Source organism: Saccostrea echinata, unplaced genomic scaffold, assembly GCF_033153115.1.
Source record: "Saccostrea echinata isolate AGI-Se365-2 ecotype Australia unplaced genomic scaffold, CSIRO_AGI_Sech_v1 ptg000009l, whole genome shotgun sequence".
In the NCBI taxonomy this organism is placed as follows: domain Eukaryota; kingdom Metazoa; phylum Mollusca; class Bivalvia; order Ostreida; family Ostreidae; genus Saccostrea; species Saccostrea echinata.
In genome coordinates, this window is record NW_026889758.1 from 12,242,467 (window position 1) to 12,255,456 (window position 12,990).

At 32.4% G+C, this 12,990-nt stretch overlaps 2 protein-coding genes across 3 annotated transcripts in view; one reads left to right on the forward strand and one right to left on the reverse strand.

Annotated features, from left to right (window-relative positions):
- Positions 1-1,744: 1,744 nt before the first annotated feature.
- Positions 1,745-9,031, reverse strand: LOC133183317 (sarcoplasmic reticulum histidine-rich calcium-binding protein-like). The gene is made up of 5 exons (XM_061318277.1): positions 8,830-9,031; positions 8,521-8,592; positions 4,490-4,544; positions 4,286-4,322; positions 1,745-2,618 (listed from the first exon to the last, which is right to left on the reverse strand). The coding sequence occupies exons 1-5, from the start codon at positions 8,983-8,985 to the stop codon at positions 2,531-2,533; spliced, it is 408 nt and encodes a 135-aa protein (XP_061174261.1). The 5' UTR covers positions 8,986-9,031; the 3' UTR covers positions 1,745-2,530.
- Positions 9,032-9,266: 235 nt separating this feature from the next.
- LOC133181787 (dynactin subunit 3-like) overlaps positions 9,267-12,990 on the forward strand; it is a 31,473-nt gene continuing 27,749 nt past the window's right edge. For both annotated transcript variants that reach the window (XM_061316380.1, XM_061316381.1), the window contains exon 1: positions 9,267-9,386. In XM_061316380.1, the coding sequence (XP_061172364.1) occupies positions 9,291-9,386 (96 nt within the window). In that variant the 5' untranslated portion in view covers positions 9,267-9,290. The remainder of the gene's footprint in view (positions 9,387-12,990) is intronic.

Consider the following 12,990-nt stretch of genomic DNA (forward strand, 5'->3'; position numbering starts at 1 on the left):
TATATTCAGAAAAGAAAATCAAAAGTGGGGGTCTGTGATGTTAATTTTCAGATATTACTAAAACAGTGCTAATTTTAAGCTTAAATTAGGGCTATTTTTTTCTTCATGTTCACAATATATTTGCTATATTTATCATATATGCTGATAGAATTCATGACAGTTTATTTAATAGATAATTTAGGACCAATATAAAACAGTCCACTGCACAAAATAACTATGTGTGCAGACTGCATGTAAAAATAGGAATCCAAACTTAGCATACTTTATATACTTCGAAAGAGAAAAAATGATCATTTTCTTCTAAAAAACCTTCCGCCACAAAATATAGTTCCCCACTTAATGCTTTTAGTATGGAATTTAATCATGGAGTTTTAACTGAATATAGTTAAATTGGCATTGTAGAATCCAAATTTATTGTAAGAATTAAAACATTATGCAGAATTTTTGAAATACAGGTTAAGATAAAAATTTGCTCAAAAGCTCAGGAGCGAACCTCGTTAAGTGTAAAAAAAAAAAATAAGACAATTTCTCCTTCAAATTGTAGGTACAAGTGTATTTTAAATGTAACGTCAAGCGGATTGATACGTTTTTGACGTAAGTCATTGTGACGTAGGCAACCCAGGTTATACAATATATTCTATTTTTTTTATCCAATCAAATGATGCTTAAATTATATATATATGTGTGTGTGTGTGTAACAGGGTGAAATATATTTTTTTTTTTATCATTTTCATATATTTTCCTCAGACCAGTGAAACCGGAGGGGACTGTAGGTTTCCTCTGCGTCTGTCTGTCTGTGTAGCTGTCCCTCTATCTGTCCCACTTGGTTTCCACACTTTTTTTTTCTAAACGCTTGCAGATATGAGCTGTTTTTTGGTATGTGAGTGTATCTTGATGGTTACAGATCAAGTTTTGCAATTCGTTCCGCTTCTTTGATTTTTTACGGAATTATGACCTTTCAGTTTTGAACGGGAACCAGATTACACTTGCTGGTAAGGTACTAGTATTGCTAATGCAATACTCTCAGAATGCTTGTATTATTACAGTAACTAGTGAATTCTGTTGTCACTACAGAATTTACTATGTTCGTTCACTGCCATATTCATTCATACAGGTGAGTGGTCAGTGCGAGCAGGGACCTATATACTGTTAGTATATAGGTCCCTGGTGCGAGTAAGGGTATGAGTGGTCGGTTTCTTTTCTGTTCCTTGCAGATTTGCAGCATTCTCCCGCACTCCAACCTTTGACTTTGGGGAGAGAAGACGTTTCCTCCCCAAAACAAATTTATCTTACAATAATTATGGTCACATAGTCAGGGATTATAGGGTAAGAAATAATTGTCAAATTATCTCTTAGTATTCAATTACTATTCTGAATATCTTTCTGATCATTTTATTTATATCAAGTAATTTCTAAATTATCCAAATTTATAAATATAAATGGTCCACATAATAGTGTGAGCGAGGTGAGAAGATGTTTATTAATTATATTAATTATCTGGTTTTATTTTTCAAATCACCTTTTCTTTCATTATACAGGTATGTTGCGTTATATTCCACAGAAAATACATAAAATTCTACAAACCCAGCAGCCAAGCTGTGTTTTAATTGTCATTTCATCTATTTACTTATATATACAACCTAATTTTAAATTACACATATATGTACAACCATCAATAATCTACCCCCCCCCCCCCCGACTTTAATTTGTGGCATACAAGATTTAATGGTCAACAACAACTATAGCAACTTCAAAGACAGTTTTTATTTGTTCTCTGGTATAAAAAAAAGGGACATCTAAACACATAATGAATAGAAAATATAGAAATTTTACAATAAATTAAACATGTACTAATATACCAGACAATACAGAATTGATTGTAAACTCATATTTTTTATCATTTCACAACAGCATTGTAAAAAACAATTATTATTCTAAACCAATCATACACACTCCTATCTTAAGTTTCAGTAGACTGCCATAATTTGCATTCTGAACTAATGTATGGATGAATCATGTCTATACTTGACAATATTTCACATCTAATATTAAAAATCCCATTGGTCATTATATAAAAATGCTCTGTGACTTTCAGCATTATGTCAGTTTTGTATCACATTTGTTCTATGGTTTTCATGACTAAAAAATGATATGTTTTATAAATGAACTCAAGTAAGTATATTTCCTCTCTACACAAAACACTATAAGGATTTTTTCCTACACAATGTACATGTAATGAAAAAGTTTCTGGATGTTAGGGTAAGATATAAACAATATATATAAATGTTTGTTTTTATACAAATTTGAATACTTAATATACAGTACATTACTGCTGACACTTGTTCATAGGCTTTCTAGTGTAAATATGTAAGCATGCATACATAAATAATCTTGTATAAAATTTGCTAAAACATGACAATAATAGGAAATTAACCTTACAATCACACATGAACTTGATCAACATTCAGAATGGGGATGAAGTAACACAGTTGGGGTGGAATGGTTGAGTATCCTATCTATCTTCATGTCATCAAAGTTCATCTTTGTTTTTCTTCATCCAATCATCTACAGATTTAATGTCCTTATTAATCTCCTCTGGGTCATGGGACGGGAGAGCACTGGAAAAGTATTACTTTACGTATTAAGTTTACAGTTACTTAAGTCCTCCAAAAAGCACTAAAATAAAGTACCAAAATTTTGAACTGGGTAAAATTGAGTATATACAGTCAAACCTCGTTATCTCGAACTCAATGGGACTGAGAAAAAACTTCGAAATATCCAAGGATTCGAGATATCGAGGGTGAAATACTTAAAGAAAAAGTGGTTGAGACTTCCAAACCATGGTATTTGAGATTCAGTGTTCGAGATACCAAAGTTCAACTGTGTGTCATATTATCATGAATAGTTAGAGTATGTTCTTGGACATAATTCTCTGGAAGCCATTTATTACGAGGGTTGTCTGGTAAAATCGTGGACAAGTTGTCTAGAATGAAAAATAATCATCACTGTGTTCTAAAAATTTTACTACTCTTTAGTATATTTTTCATCAATATACATATCAAATTTCAAATAGATATATACATAATAAACAAATTATGAGATTTTATGTTATGTGTGGTATCGCCTTACGGCGCATGGATGATAAGGTCAAAGTGTCTATAGCAGTGTTACGTTTCCTCTTTGCTAAAAAAAAGTTGGATAAGCCCCACTTAAATTTGGGAATTTCATTGATGCACATACTTAAGTTTCCCTTTATTCCTCCATAAACAGTCAAGGAACCAATCTCGCACACACATGGGACCTTCTTATAATAAGATTTATTAGTTAGTTATGGACAGTACTCTCACTCTCATTCAAGTAAATATGCTATCTTATATCGACGGTTTTACAGTGACAGTGTCTTTTGCTATTCCCAGTAGCTGTTTGTCCATATGTTTTATTCTACCGGGGACTCAATCAGAAAGATTTCGCTTAGAAAACTCCCATTTCACTTGGATACTAAAGATCTATTGATATTTATATATATTTTTTCTTCTGTAGTCATTTCAAGTCTCTTAGGGTGTCATTACTACATTTGAATCAAACTGAACTGCTCTCCGGTGCGCTGTAACATCATCAAACGTCGACATTTTTCACGCATTGTGCTTATACCATTTTCACATTTCAAATGTTCAGGAAACTGCCAAAAATTAAGCAAATGCCTTGAAATTTTCCAAAAGACAACATAAAAGACAGTGGATTAAAAACAGGATAATTTTTACCCAAATCTTATCTATATTTAATATATATATTTAATACTTTTATTTCGAAATAATACTCACGTATTCTCTAATGAAACCCTGGTTTTTTGATCGTGTGCCATAGGACTGAACCCTGTGCACATTCAAGCATAAAATCTTTATTTTTGTCTATATTTTATCAAAACAATTAAGATGCACTTAAATATGATAAATAAACATTTAGCTGAAAATTTCAGCTTAGTGCGTTCATTATTTTTTGATAAAAACGCTTTGTCCACGATTTTACCGGACATCCCTCGTACTTAGTTTTGTACATCAAATGAAAAGAATTTCATGACATATATATATATATACAGTAAAACTTGTCTAATCCGGACACTACTGGTTCCAAAGAAAATGACTGGATTACACAACACGGATTAGACAACATTTTAAACAAATAAATTTACTGAAATGGACATAAAGTTAACATTGTATTAAGCAAGATTTTGGATTACACAACATCCGGATTAGACAAGTTTCACTGTATATATAATGACACTTACTTGACAATAGCAGCAGAAACTTTGTCTATAACACCACCTAAACATAAACGTGTATTGTAAGTGTATGCCTGACATGGGGCTTAAAAAATCAAGCACTTGGATGTTTAGAGACTAATCTTGTATTTATTGAAAATATGTTAAACAAACATTCATTACAAGTTATTGGAAGCTTTATATCTTTTGTGCATGAATATCATGTACTACCTGGCTGGCAAATTGTATCACATACTCCCGAACACAGGTAACAGAATTTACAGTACTGGAACACAAAAAAAAAAGGTTTAATTTTCCAAAAATCCATTAATCATTTAGAGGGTGAATACATATATGTCACAAATTAGAAAACAGATTAACATGCAGCTTTGTTAACAGTGATGATCTTTTAAGGAAAAATCAAATTCTCCTTTGAAGTACTAGGGGTGCAGGATCAAAAACTTTGTGGACTGGTGTAATAAAATTTTCATTATGCTTTTAATTTTAATGATTTTTATTTTGACAATATATAAATATATGTTTAACCAGCATACAAAATTTCATCGTAAATCAAGAAATAAAACAAAAATAATATTGTAAAAATCAAAGGCGTTGCAACCCGGCACATCTCACCATGAGGCACATAATAAACATTTTTTTTAACAAAACATTCCCAACTCTTTTCGCTTCATCTCTGGTGACGATACATCCATTCCGGGTCATAGGATAAAAAGACATCTTTTACTGCTTATCTAATTCACAAAGATTGCAAATCTTCAATCATGTGAAAATAGAAATTGCATTAGAAGGGAAAAATCACAAGGTCTGGGTAACATTCTCCTCAACAAGACAGCTGATACTACTTTTCCCATCACAACTTTTTAATGTCCCGATCATCCATTTAATTACACTGTTTTTCCGTTCATCCCTGAACCACTTATCCGACTTAAAAACTAAAGATTTGGACACAGATTTTTTCTTCCCCTGCTTGATTTAACATATTTAACATTCTGATCGACATTCTATGAGTTACAAACAAACCTGTATAAAATTGCAGGAATACACTTAGCTTTCTGCATGGCATCATTTTTTCTAATCATATTACTGTTTAATCATTAAAGATACTCAAAATAAAGTGAACAAGATCTGTTTATAAAACAAAAAAAATTACTCGATTGTACATAAAACAGAACTTGACCTAGATATTTTTATGATAAATCTGTATACCTCTGCAAAGAAAATGAATGGAAACTGCAAATAATTGGAATTTTTCTAAGTCTTAGGTGCATAACTCTGTCAAAAATTGCTCGATCGTACCCAAAACAGAACTTGACCTAGATATTTTTATGATAAATCTGTATACCAAATTTTATACAAGTATGTGCAACCTCTGCGAAGAAAATGAACAGAAACTGTTGGTGTACTGACAGACGAACAGACCATCAGAATGACCAACAGACAGCAGCAAAGCAATTCTTCGAAGAGGGGCATAAATATTTAAAACATTATATAACAGCTCTATGTGTCCATTTATATCTGCTTTCTTGAAAATTTACTAGAAAATGAGATTTTTGTGAAAACTTTTTTCTTGCATGTTTACTTTATGTTACCTAAAATAAACTGAGGGTGTGTCAGTTATGCAAAACAGTCATTCCAATCACAGGTACTTGACGTTTTAAACCGTTCTCTTTAATGATAAAAATATCCCCATACTATAATAATAACAAGGTACGTCACGGTCGCCATCTTGAATTTTTCAGGTCAACTACATCGCCTCGATTTTTTGTCTACAACATGTTTAAAATCAACAGACACAACCACCATCGTTAATTACTTACTTTAGATATGTCTCAACTTTCGGGTTATTCCACTGAAATCATGTAACATCCATTCTAATTATTCAAATATCACTCCAAACTCAGTCTACTGCTTCCGATTCGTAAATCTTAGAAAAGGGAGGCCGGAAGTTGATGCTTTTATGTAAATGAGAATACCCTTCAGTTATATTTGATTGGTTAAAAGAAAAATGACATTTCGCGGGAAAAGTCCGGCAGAGACAGCATGTGCTTTTTAAAACAACTATTACACGCTTTTCAGAGATATCATCCACTTAGAGTTGTTTCTGTTATCTGGAATTAACACATTTTTTCCCATTGGTGTGTTTTGTTTATTTAATACATGTTATTGAGTTTTCATCCTCGTTGAAATTTTTTGTAAAAGGCTTGTTTCAACTATACATGTATCAGTCAAAAGCGAGATACATTTATTTTCAAATAACTAATAGAGGAGAAAGGGTTACAACATCAATAACATGTGATGCATACAATGTACTAGCATTAGAAAAAAAAAGAGAGATCCCGGATTAAAATAAATGGGGGGGGGGGTATACCAAGTACCTGTGGTGCGCGGGTTTTTTTTTTTTTTGGTTTTTTTTTTTAATTCTTTAAAGAGATCGGCAAAGTTGTATTCTTCTAAGTAAGCAGGTACTGGAAAAAATATTTCTTATGAAACGAAGGTAGACTGTTCTTAGGTTAAATAAAAGGATTGTAACAGTTATGAAGGATAATGGGTTTACAGCAGAGTCGCTTTAGTTCCAGTCCGCCATTGCTGTTATTTGTTGACAGGATTTCGTGAAAGCAGACACTTGGAACCCATACCACCTGTAGGTCATTACTCAAAAAACAGGCAGATATATTATGCAAAGTGATTGAGGCACGTAGCATCTTTTTTTTCGGGGGGGGGGGGGGGGGGTAGAATAAAAAAAACACGCAAAATAAATAAATAAATAAAAAATAATTTGAAAAAATTAAAAATAAATAGTCAGTCAGTCATAAGTGAATCCCCCCCCCCTTTTTTAAAATAATTTTCCACCGCTGAATTTAAATATATAACGTATAAAAGACCTTTTAATATCAGATGAGCTAGTGCTTATGTCTGAACCCTCATTCCACCTTCCTTTAGGTGAAATATATGTATTACGAGTCTATTAGAAATTTCAGAAGAGAGGCGAGCAAAAGTATCATGAAGCAAAAGCATCATGTTTGAGCTCTGCGTCTGGTATTTTTTCCTCCTTTTCATTATTATGTTTTGATTTACTCCATTCAAACCCTTTTTAAAAGTTTTTGACGATTCTCATAGACATCTCCTTTCTTGTATATTACAGTAATTCTTGGACCCCCCCCCATCTTTTTTTTAATTAAGTGTGGGACTACTCCAATGTTAATGTAAAAAGTACACAGCATGTAGTCTGAAACCAATTATGTGCAAATATATATATGAATACGTGTCAATATAATAAGTAAATATAAAATGTGATGTGCTCAGATTTCATTCTTTTCCCCATACGAACGTGTTTTTCAGTTCATTATTATTCCATGTTAATATAAGGACCAATCAGAAAAGGGCTATCCCGCATTATGACATAAAAGCATCAACTTCCGGCCTCCCTTTTCTAAGATTTACTGAATCGGAAGCAGTAGACTGAGTTTGGAGCGATATTTGAATAAATAGAATGGATGTTACGTGATTTCAGTGGAATAACCCGAAAGTTGAGACATATCTAAAGTAAGTAATTAACGTTGGTGGTTGTGTCTGTTGATTTTAAACATGTTGTAGACAAAAAATCGAGGCGATGTAGTTGACCTGAAAAATTCAAGATGGCGACCGTGACGTACCTTGTTATTATTATAGTATGGGGATATTTTTATCATTAAAGAGAAAGGTTTAAAACGTCAAGTACCTGTGATTCCAATAGTCAATATAATGTAAATTAAAAAGTAAAAAAATTAACAGCAGAATATAATTTTGGTCTTAGTTGTAATTTCTTTTGTATAACGTACCCCAGAAACTTTGTGATCACCCCTCTTAATTCTATTTAAACATTCAATACTCGAGTATTTTTCTTCACATTATTTATTAAATATTATATAATTCATTTATTTATTTTCAAAACACCCCTTTTTAAATTCCAGGGCTGTTTTCCTGTTCATAGAATCTAGCCTACCTGTTAAGTTAGACATGTTAGATATCTAGGTTGTATTAAACAATAAAATGCTTTCCTCGGTTGTTAGTACGGGAATTAACATATCGCAGCTGCTGCAGAAGAAATACATAACCCGCATAAACAGGTTATGTAATTTTTTTTCTACAATAGCTGCGACGTTAACTCTTGTACTAAAAGATTCTATAAGGAGCTATGTAGAACTACTACAATCTTGAACAGTACAGCCCTAAAATCACCTACAAAACTATCTGCAACTTACCTTGCACATTTTACAGTTGGGCTTTGATGGACTAGTTTCACATGGGCAGTCTTTATCACACAGCTTGCAGAACTGAAAAGGATTTTTCTTTTTCTTTTTTATCTTCTTAGCTTACATATTTATAATTTAATTTATAATTTAAAGTTTAAAAGTTTGCATTCCATTTAGACAGTGACTTCACCATTTCACATAAAAACTGTAACAATTAAACTATTCTTTTAATTTGAAAAATTCCGTTTATACAGACTTAAATGCTTTAAATCACAAATTGTTTCCTGGTTCCTCTGCGTTTCACAAACTTTGTCCTACCTTGCAGTATTCACAATATCCACAAACTGAACCTTTCGCATAATCTACTTTTTCTTGATCAACCTTCTCTTCCTCGTTGCTTGATTCTACAGCCAAAGAAAGTGAAAACAGAGCTAGGAAACCCAACAAAACCAAGTAGCGTGTGTTAAGCTTCATTCTTCTTTAAATCAACTTTGGCGTCTTTGCCTGTCACTATAGTCAATGTTGTGACGTGTACCTCGTGCTTCCTTTTCCGGGATTAGAAGAGGGGAAATTCGGAATATTTTAGATATCATCGGGTTCGGTTTTATATTTCCTTTTTTTTTTTAACTTTCAGTACTTATGAAAAATTAATTTAGGTAGAAAAAACTACTGGGATTTTGAAAAATATGTGTTTTCAAAGTAGAGTTGTACGTTTTTTAAAAAATACTTTTGCGAAGTCTTTTATGACTATTTACAGGTATTAGCCCTTTCAATTCAACATGGCTGACCATGAATTAGATGCGCTAGAGAACAGATTAGATATAATTGAAAATAAGGTGTTTGGAAGCTCAGAGAAAGATGCATTTTATCCCAAGGTATGTCTCAACTTGGGGAGCTTTAAAGTAACTTGATGCATTGTGGCATTTGACTGTATGCAATTTTTATTTGATTTATTTATATTTTTGACATTTTTAAAGGGAAATGTCTATCGGCACGACGGTCGTGCCGATTATTTTCGTTATTCGCACGACGGTCGTGCTAATAACAGTTCTTATCCGCACGACACAAGAGAGATAACTAGAATTATATACAATAACCAACGTAAACTTTTCACCAAAAATTTAATCCAAAGGAAAAGGGATGCATCTAACGTTCAGTTAAGCAAAATTTGCTAACGTTGAATTTTCTTCGTGAATCGTCGTGACACAGTATAATAAGAACTATTTTTTAATTCGTCCTTTATCATCATCTCTTGGGTAAATGTAACGTACTTCTAACATTATTTTGACTGGAAATATATATAAAAAAAAAATATAGATATATTTATTTTCAATAATTTTCTTTCGTTTTTATGTGTTTATATTCTCTTTCAATAATTTTCCATTTTTCTGGATGGCTTAATAATCTCTCTCTCTAAGTCTCTCTCTCTCTCATTCCAGCTACTGTAGACGTACTTTTTTCTCGTGGGATTAATTAATAACGCTATATGTGAAAAAATATATCACAGCGTATAAGTTTAAAAATCTTTAAGACGTGCAAAGGCAATAAAAAATTCGGATAATTTTCTGTCCGCGAATTGAACAGAAGAACCACGCACGCTAACTCGAAATTCCCGCCTACATTTTGCACCCATTTAATTCAATATAAATGGCAGTTTGGCCATTAAAACCTATTTGAATGCAAAGAAGAGTTTATTATTAATTGATTAATAATTTTAAAACCAGGGCCAAAAACTTAAGTGCTCTTATTTACGACTCTTATTCAAAAGGGGGGTTTGTGAAATAACAATTCATAAAACCTATAAAAAGGAATTTTTGTTTCACGGGGGGAGAGAGAGAGAGAGAGATGTTTTTAAAATGTTTTCCGTTGATTTCTGTAGTGAAAAACGCTGATTTTACCAAATTTAAAGAGTTATCTCTCTTTGTTTTCCCAAATAAGTTATGTTTTATGAAAATTCACATATTTAAATACCTATATTAGATATGAAAAATCATTCAAATATGTTAACTTTTGAAATTTGACTTGAGGCGGCAGAACAATACTATCGTTCGCAGTTCTTTGTGATTCCGTGGAATTGTGACCCCGTGGAAAAAATAACGTTTACATTACTTCACATATATATTATAAAATGATTTAAATATTCTGTCGTATTTTTCCCATTTATTTTATTTAAAAATAAATTTTATTTTAAGTAGTAAATCAATTAATTTCTAATATATTCACAGAGGATTTTTTTTAGTTAATTTATACAATGTTACATGTATATACTTTGATAGTGAACATATACAAGGTTTCGTCTAAACGTTTTCTAATTTAAGTACGTTGATCAAACTTGTTTGGAGTTTTTTCAAATATACAGTTAGGAACCATTTAAATTCATTCAAAAATTCTTCAAAATCAATATGATACGATATAATCCATGTCCATGAAAGAAAAGACAAAAAGACACTGAATTTAATTTCAGAGATGTAAATGTAAATATTTGAAAACAAAAGCATGGGATAGATTCACATTTAGTCCACTTTATTACAATACTGAGACCGTAATCTTGGATTCCGATATAATAATTCACGTGTACAGTACATGTATCATAGGACACAGATTACCAATTATTTCGCTATAATATATTCCTTTATAACATAAAAATTAATTTAAAGAATTTAACTGCCTCAACTCACTTGAAATTTGGCACAGAGCTAGAACAATTCAATCAAGTCTAAAAATATTCTGAATCTCAGGAAAATTTGTTACATTCCAGAGGATTTTAAAGAAGAAACCCTTTATTTTTTTAAATGGCACTACTTGCACAAATTGGAGTGAATTAACCGTCAGTGTCGGACTGTCCAGAAGCTTTTTTTTTCTAATATATAATATTGAAATTTGAGTGTCGTATTTCGAAAAAAGGCCGTTGTTTTTCTTTTTGAAAAATCGTAATCGTAATTACTAGTATGCCGTGGCAAACACTCTAGCCTTTGAATAAGCTAGGAATTTCGGAAGAGTAAGCATGGTAAGGAATAAGTTCACTTTTTGTGTCCGTCTAATATGTAAAATTCTACATACAATAGCAAAGCACCGATTAAAAATTTATTTAAATAAATAAAGTATATACAAATATTAATTATATAAATATAAAGTTGTAAACAAAAAACAAATATAAAATTGTTTCAAAGTCTTTCGTGCGAATAGCTTCCGTAATTAGCACGACCGTCGGGCGGATAACTTCGGTAATCGGCACGACCGTCGTGCGGATAGCCTCGGCCTTTTTAAAGATAAAATAATATTGAAATAAAATTGCTAGCAAGCTATCATCTTCGCTAGCCAAGGGTTTCTGATACGATACTCTCCTCATAAGCAGGGTTTAAGAGGAGAGTAGCGTATCAAAAACCTTTGGCTAGCGAAGATGGCAAGCTATTAAAATAGCTTAATTAAGCTTTGCCTTATTTAATTTTGTATAGCTAAATGAGGAGATTTTGTCGGACCTGATATTATTACGAATAATGCATACATGTGATTCTTCCGGCGGGAGACGGCATTATCCTGTTATTCGCTCCGCGGGGTGAATAATATTTGACGTTATTGACGTTATGTCAAATGAAAACCATTGGTCGATGTGAGGTCAGTATTTGAGAGTTTTATAGGTGGAGGTGCTACTAAATACTGGAAAGGGAAATCAAGAGTTCAGGACTGAATCTATATGTAGCCTACATAATAAACATACAAATTTCAAGCGTTTTTTTATATTTTATCTTCACAATATAAAATAAGAAATTTATAAATGAAATTTGAAAGTTTGCCCGTGTGCATAAACATTTTATGCAAGGACAAAGGGCCATACTTATTCGCACCGGTGCGAATAACAGGAGTATATATATATACAGACGATCTTTCCATTTTCAAGCTAAAATGCTCTGGAAAGGGAAGACTTCCCGGGAAAAGGGTTTCTTTTGGGGAGAGTACATAAAAAATGGGGCTTGGAGTTTTTTGGGGAATATTCACTCTAAAATTGGCATTTTATGAAAGGACATAGGGCCATACTTATTCGCACCGGTGCGAATAACAGGAGTATATATATACAGACGATCTTTCCATTTTCAAGCTAAAATGCTCTGGAAAGGGAAGACTTCTCGGGAAAAGGGTTTCTTTGGGGGAGAGTATATAAAAAATGGGGCTTGGAGTTTTTGGGGGGATATTCACTCTAAAATTGGCATTTTATGAAAGGACATAGGGCCATACTTATTCGCACCGGTGCGAATAACAGGAGTATATATATACCAACGATCTTTCCAATTTCAAGCTAAAATGCTCTGGAAAGGGAAGACTTCCCGGGAAAAGGGTTTCTTTGGGGGAGAGTATATAAAAAATGGGGCTTGGAGTTTTTGGGGGGATATTCCCTCTAAAATTGGCATTTTATGAAAGGACATAGGGCCATACTTATTCGCACCGGTGCGAATAACAGGAGTATATATATACCGACGATCT